The sequence below is a fragment of the Anneissia japonica genome, unplaced genomic scaffold (assembly GCF_011630105.1).
Source record: "Anneissia japonica isolate Jap-2015-1 unplaced genomic scaffold, ASM1163010v1 scaffold287834_len5846547_cov211, whole genome shotgun sequence".
Classification (NCBI taxonomy): Eukaryota; Metazoa; Echinodermata; class Crinoidea; order Comatulida; family Comatulidae; genus Anneissia; species Anneissia japonica.
In genome coordinates, this window is record NW_022704992.1 from 2,909,430 (window position 1) to 2,916,995 (window position 7,566).

General features: G+C 34.4%; 1 protein-coding gene across 5 annotated transcripts in view; it reads right to left on the reverse strand.

Moving 5' to 3' along the window:
- Positions 1–7,566, reverse strand: part of LOC117104929 — a 64,154-nt gene that overhangs the window by 22,442 nt on the left and 34,146 nt on the right. For 3 of the 5 annotated variants that reach the window (XM_033245880.1, XM_033245877.1, XM_033245879.1), the window contains exon 10: positions 65–240. The exons of the other annotated variants lie outside the window; for them this stretch is intronic. In XM_033245880.1, coding sequence (XP_033101771.1) covers positions 65–240 — 176 coding nt within the window. The remainder of the gene's footprint in view (positions 1–64; positions 241–7,566) is intronic. 5 annotated transcript variants of the gene reach the window in all.

A 7,566-nucleotide genomic window follows, 5' to 3' on the forward strand; every position in this document is an offset into this window, starting at 1 on the left:
CATTGTCCATCCATTAATGTTATAGCTGTCTCTTATACACATCTAGATGTGTATAAGAGACAGCCTATAGTCTGAGCTCTCAACCAGTATAATGTACCATTCACATACATATATTTGTTTTCATAATTTATCCTCACGTAAATAGGAGCAACCGGATGAAGATTTTGTGGGCAGCATTCAAAAAATCTGTTCTCTGACCTATCTGCTATGCACTGTTGGTACTCATCTGAACAGTATCCTCTGTAAATATACAAATACACAATACATATAAAATAATGGATCATCCAAACCTTTAGATCTCATTCATCACCATCTTCACGCAAACACCACCACCACAAACACTGCCCTCATTCTCACCATTATCATCACCATCACCGTCATTATCATTATATGTATTTTCTACACCCCTGGACCACTTTAAAAATACTTTGAGTAACGCCCGACCAAGCCCACTTTGTTCTCGTCGGGTACATTGTCCCCCCTCCCACCTCGACGGGAACCTCAGATTCCCTGTTGGGCGAATCCTGGCGCAGATTCAGTCATTAGTTTCCCTCCGCCCCACGTTGTCAGGGTGTATATCTGCTCGAAAATTGTCCTTGGTTTAATTGTGTTTACAATATACAGTACTATCATGGGCTTGTGTGGTAAGACTCCCTATGACAGTGGGTTATCAGTGGTATTAGTGGTTCAGTTTCAGCTAGGAGCATTTTCCCAAACAATCCATAAGGAAGGTTTTCGTGGATAGGCTATGCCAATACGATCTTTCCATTATTGTTCCGTCGAGTGCTGTTTCTATCACTATTTTATTTTATTGACCTATATTAACAAATAAATAACTAGTAACTACAGTGAATATAAGAATGATATTATTATGATCGTAGAAGTAGCTCATCAACGAAAGACATAAAAGGTACTTCTGACAGGATTTGAACCTGCAACATCTCGCTATCAAGGCATCATACCGCTTGATTAAGAGTAAAAATCCAAGATTCAAGATTGGGTTCAAGTTTTACTTTATTCTTCCTGACAGAAAATAGCTCAATTTGTTTTTCATACCAACAAGAGAAAAGTACAAAATACAGAACAACAGGAACTTATACAATGTAGGCTGTAGAACCCCCAACCCACACACATTTAACATAGTTGCAGCTAGTTTAAAACGATTTTGAAAATAAAAATTGAATTCATAAAATACTTTGTCCATCCATTTATGTTATAGAATGACGTCATATTTTAATATGCACATCTTTGATAAGGTCTTTACTTGGACAATGTTTGAAGAAGATCCAAGCATGGAAAGTGACCAAAATGCCCGACAGAAAAACCCTGTCGTAAAAATATGAAACAGAATAGAAGCAGAAATAAAATCAGCAGTAAAAATTGACATTTAAGCTGGTGCGGGGAAGAAAAGCCAATAAAGGTGCTTGAATGTACTTTAGGCCTACACTTGATGTCATGATCATATTAGCATAGCTCTTCAACGAAAAACTATTTTCAGGTGCATAGAAATATCATTATCATCATCGTCAATATCATCATCATCATCATCATCAGCAGCAGCAGCAGAATAGCATCATCATCATTATTTCAACTTACATTCCTTGGGTATAATACATTGTATAATCTGTTGATACATTTCCTTTCCACCTGACACACAAGTCTGATCCAGTCGTTGATCTGTAAGTAATCTCTTGTGGAGGATCTACAAAATATATACAGTATTGTACATGACCACTTTTAATATTTCAAGTCTCTGGGTACTGTATCTGTCTTCTGGCACACAGCTCTTTTAAATGCCAATGCAGATTGCCCTCTAATTTGAGACCACTCTTGGTACCCTGAAAAATGTGGGCGGTTTCATATATAGAAGCAATACTATTAACATTAGGACTATTGTAATTATTTTCCCAGGTCTTTTTATAAAGTAAATTTTGGTATTAGACTTACGTGGTCGAAGGGATTCATCATTGCAATGCTGGCAGCCTTGCTGACATTTTACGGAATAATTTAGAGAAATTCCAGCTTCAGTGTCATTCATTTGAAGAATCCATGACGTATCTACAGCATTCTGAATACACTGCTGTAATTGAGAAACGTGCACATAATGAATATTTACCATGAATCATGGGGAGGTGGGTTGATATAGGGTAATAGCGTGCATTGTTGATTCTTATTACCTCCACCCAAGGAGGTTGTGTTCCCCTCCATCTGTCTGTCTGTCTGCTAGCAACATTACGCATAAAAAACTAAGAAATAGATCATCATAAAATTTAGTGGAATGATACATAATAATCAAAGAAAGTGTTGGAATGAAATTTTTTATTTACTTGCACTTACACTTGGTAGACAGAACTGATGATATAGGAAAGAAAATTAATTTTGAATATCTCTTCTTTAAAATATTACTCTAAGCTGTATTCAACGTGCATCATCAATCATCGATCTCAAAACCAAATATTAAGGCTGTCCGGTTGCCGTGGAGTTTGACCTACGAGAAGATGGCCCTCTGTGACGAGGATGAGGATGATGTTGAGAATTTTGATGATGATGATGAAAATAATGATGATGAGGACAATGATGATGGTGATAACAATAATGATGATGACAATAACAATAATACAATAATCTAAAAATGTTATAAACCTAGCTACTGATTTACCATATTCTTACCTCCTTACTTCTTAGTTCTTTTACGCTCAAGTTAAATGCAGTATTGTTTACTGCTGCAAGTTTTAGGTCTGACATACATTTTTCCTTGCAATCACCTTAAGAAACAAACCGTCATAGTTTTGTTATTTAGACAAATATTTTTAAACCCATGTGAAAGGGTTATTCTGTAAAAATTACAACAAAAATAAATAAGCACCCAGTGTCACGGGTATGCAACTGATCATGACTGGAATTAGCACTATCAGACTTAAAATTTGAATACAATTTCTTTCATTGTCCATTTTTTGGAATATATATATATATATATATATGTTTGATATTGGTGTATTTTGGCAAAACGCAGCTGAAAACATCTAGATCGGCACTACTCGCAGTGACAATTCAAAAATCCCGCCTGTGAGAGTTCAACTTGAAGTTCAACACCTCAAGCCTAACGTTCGATGGAACACTAAAATATCTCTTTTCAATTGGATCTGTGGATAGAAATTGCTGATCATTATATTTTAAACTTACGTATCTCAATTTTTGTGAAATCAAATGTGATTTTAATGTTTTAAACCTGTTTTTTTTTTTTTTTTTTTTTTTTGTCGTGATTGGAATTCCGGAATTTCTCGGTGATCACCTGATTTCGTGCCCGATGGCGGAAACTATGAAAGGTATTTTTATAGAGGTTTCTACCTGTTTTTGTTTAATAGATTACATCTTAATCTCAGGATCGATCTATTTGGATAATGCACATCAAAAGATTTCAATAATGCTTTACAATTTACATCAACTAAAAAATTATCGCACTATGATGGACCCATATTAAATGTACTTATGTTTTTATGTCTCCAAGAAGATATAACCACACTGTTAATAATGAAATTGATTTAAAATATGTATGCGATGAATGTTCCTGGAAACATCTCCCGTTTAACTCCTGTGAACACCTCAATGATGATACAGAAACGCGATCTCCTCCATCATTTAATTACAACGCAGCTGAAAAAGATTTTACGCAATTCAAACGGAAAGGAACACATATTTTGCATCTATTACGAGATCACTGATTCCAGAACTTACTGAACTTCGCTACATCGCATTTAAATCTAATGTTTGTTTATCTCTATTAACGAAACACGAATTGATGATTCGGTATCTGACAACAGAATTAAAATAGAAAAGGATATTCAGCAAAGGCGGTGTATGTATATCAGGAATGACTTTTTAACCGGCGTTTAGATATTGAATCCGACGATGCTGAAGTCCTTTGGATTGAATTGCACTTGCCTATATGTCGACCGATTACAATTGGAACTTGCTACCGACCACCTAAACAAACCAACTTTTTAACTCTTTAAGAAATGTTAACTAAAATTAGAGTAGATAGTACTTAATTGATTGTTGTAGATTACTTCAATATATGTGCCTTGAAAAAAATCTTCCTTATTTAACACTTACAGCCAAATCCTAAATTTATTTAATTTTTGTAATATTATAGCTGACCCGACTAGAATATGTCCTACGGTTTCATCATGTGTTGATCATATATTATGCAACAATGATACTACGATAAGTCAATCAGGTACTATTTCAAAAGGTCTAAGCGATCACCTAATGATATTTTGTACTCGTAAAATTACTAAATATAGGTTTAATGCACATAAAAACATTCCTATTAGATCTCTTAAAAACTATACTGTCGACCAATTCATACACATACTAGAAGATATTGACTGGACAATGGTTTCATCTATAAGCGATGTTAATGAAGCCCTACATAAATTTAATGAATTACTTTTGGCTGCTATTGATTCTATTGCCCCTCTTAAAAATATTAGATCAAAACAAAGAACAGAGCCCTGGCTAACTAGAGAAATTCTCCAAGATATTGAAACTAGAGATAAACTATTAAAACAGTATAATAAAAATAAAAATAACACTGAATTATTAATACAATACCGTAAATTACGAAATAAAATTCAACGTGGTGATGTAAATAGAGCTAAATCTAATTATCTATTAAACAAAGTTGAGGAAAATGAAATTGATCCAAAAAAACAATGGAAAATCTTTAAAGGCTTACTAAGGCTATAGTAACAAAAATAAGATAGTGCCAATACTGTTATCGACTTATATGACAGCACCAAATGTTTTGACCCAGCCAAATTGCTTCTTGTTTCAACGAATAGGCCTATTTTACGACCATTGCTACCAATTTGCTAAATAAACTTCCATCGCCCAAGAATATATATGCATGTACATCAACCAAACGTAAAGATTTCTATAAAAATGTAAATGGAAACAACTTTATACTTAATACAGTTGATGAGGATTTTATTTATAATGAATTAAAAAAACCTTAATTATTCTAAAAGTACGGGTCCCGATACAATACCGCCTCGATTAATAAAAGATGGCGCTGAAATCTTGAAAATTCCAGTAACCACATAATAAACTTATCAATCAGTACAAATATAGTTCCTGAGGACATCAAAGCGGTAAAGGTCATGCCTCTTTATAAAAAAAAAGAGAACAGAACCCAAATCGGTAATTATCGCCCCATAAGCATACTTTGCACAATGTCTAAAATACTTGAAAAGGCTGTATTTTTTTCAAACGGAGAAACGCTTACTATATAAATATCAATCTGGCTTTAGAGCTGCCCTTTCACTGACACATGTCTGATAGGTTTACTAGATTCCATTAAAATCCAAACTTCTAAAGGCACTTTTTCAGGCATGGTTTTAGTCGATTTAAAAGGCTTTCGACATTGTAGACCATGTTATTTTATGTAATAAGCTCAAATTAATGGGCTTTGGAGTATAGAGTGGTTTAAATCTTACTTATCAACACGAAAGCAAAAGTATTGGTTGATGGGCATTATTCCCATCCTTGTGCTTTTACTTGTAGGGTGCCTCAAGGAAGTATCTTGGACCTCTTCTTTTCTTATGCTTTGAGCCGTAACACAATTTCATTTGACAGAGTGGTCATTTTAATGCACTTGTTACTTGATAAGTTCATTATAATTTGTTTTGAGTTTTTCTGCATTTTTATAAACGGTTAGACATGGCCTAGGCTAGCCGTGAGTGATGTTCATTGTAATACTACAAAACAAAATCACATCAATTTAAAATCAAATTTGTGAACATACTTGCCTTTTAATTTATATCTTAAGTAGCAGGTGGTTTTATTTGTAGATTAGTTTGCTTTTAAGTGTGTAAGTATGATTGATTTGCATGCCAAGTGAAATTAGTACCCTTATTTTGCTTTGTTTTACCGTACCTTAATTCTCGATAGGCAGTGCGGGCCGCGATTTTTTTTCTGTACGAAACATTTGCATGAAACTTCACTCGGGCCATCTCGGATTGACTCGACTCGAGTTCAATACGAGGAACAAGAGCAGACACTTCGAAATGTCGTGACGCTCGAGTTTTACTTTATTGCTCTTTCTATGTTTACCTACGGTAGGCCTATGAAATCTTACGGATTTATGGGATGTACGTGTGTAAAGTACATAGGTAAAGTTTCTGTGCTTGCTATAGATGCTTGTATGTAATTTTGGTCTATGTTGTTTTATTCTTCTTTTTTTTTGCTGTTTTTCCTTGCGAAACTCTTTTTTTCATATTTGATGCAAAAAACAAAAAAACAAAAAAAATCCCTCCCTACCATGAAAATTGATATCATAAGGATGCTAACCAATTGTTTTATTTTACATGGCCTAATAATGAATAATAATAATAATAAATAAATAATAATAATCAATTCGGCATTAATTAACTTGGTCTAGCCTTGTAATCAAGAACCTGCAGATTACTATATAACTAGGCTTAGGCCTCATTTACATTCACTGGTGCTCTGCCATTTTGGCATCCAGTATTTTAGAGCTGCCTATTCTCAGCTCTTCTCTTAATTTGAAAATAACTGTCACCCTGTTTCATTTGATAAAGAAACACGCTGTTCCTTCCTCTTTGTGCTTTTCCCTGAAAGTAGTTAGTAGCTAGGCCTAGGTAATTATGCAAAACCCAGATCTAACTAAAAATAAATAAAATTGTCACAGTACTGTATGTAACTCAAGTTCAAATAACACTTTCTATTACTCGTGCAGCTCAATCAAATATTATATGTCATTTTAAACGACCCATTAGTATTAGCATGGTAACATCAACATATTTTTTAAAAATCAGACAGCAGCATTCTCTCAGAAGTTGTTTGCATTTTGTAGACGTTTATCTGTTGATGACCTTTTGACCTCCTGAATTCTGCAATATGAGATTTTCGGCCCGGGTAGATTTAGTCGAGACGACCCGAGTGGAGTTTCATGTAAATGTTTCTTACGGAAAAAAAAATCGCGTGCGGGCCGCTTGCAGTGTGGCTAAGGAAAGTTGTTTTTCTGAGCATGTGCAGATTGTGCTTATCTGGCTCATTAGCATAACAATACCACACATAAGGCTAATTCCAGTTAGACCAGGGTTGCCATTTGGCCTTTTTGACGGCCAGATTCCTCAAATTTGGCCGTATAAAAATTTGCCTGGCCGTAACGTTTGAAAAGTCACGGCCAAAATATATTTGGCCGAATTTGGCCGAATTTTTAAAAAGTTTACATTTTTTTTCAATATAGGCCTAATGTAACGTAGACTTGTTTTGGATATGTTGTTTTTGTTAGCTTAAATTCTATATTTGATTCTAATCATGTACCGTACCTTCGTTTGTGTGATGTATTGCCAATAAAGAACCCGAAAACTAATTCAAAGTTGTACTGTACTTTTATTGAATCAACAACTAGTATCGTGAACACATAGCAACAACATCCAAAGTTATCAGATAAAGCATGTTCAGAACAGATCCAGTACATTCCTCCACCTTTAGTTTAGAACATCTTAACTCGGAGGTTTTATTTAACAACAATAACAT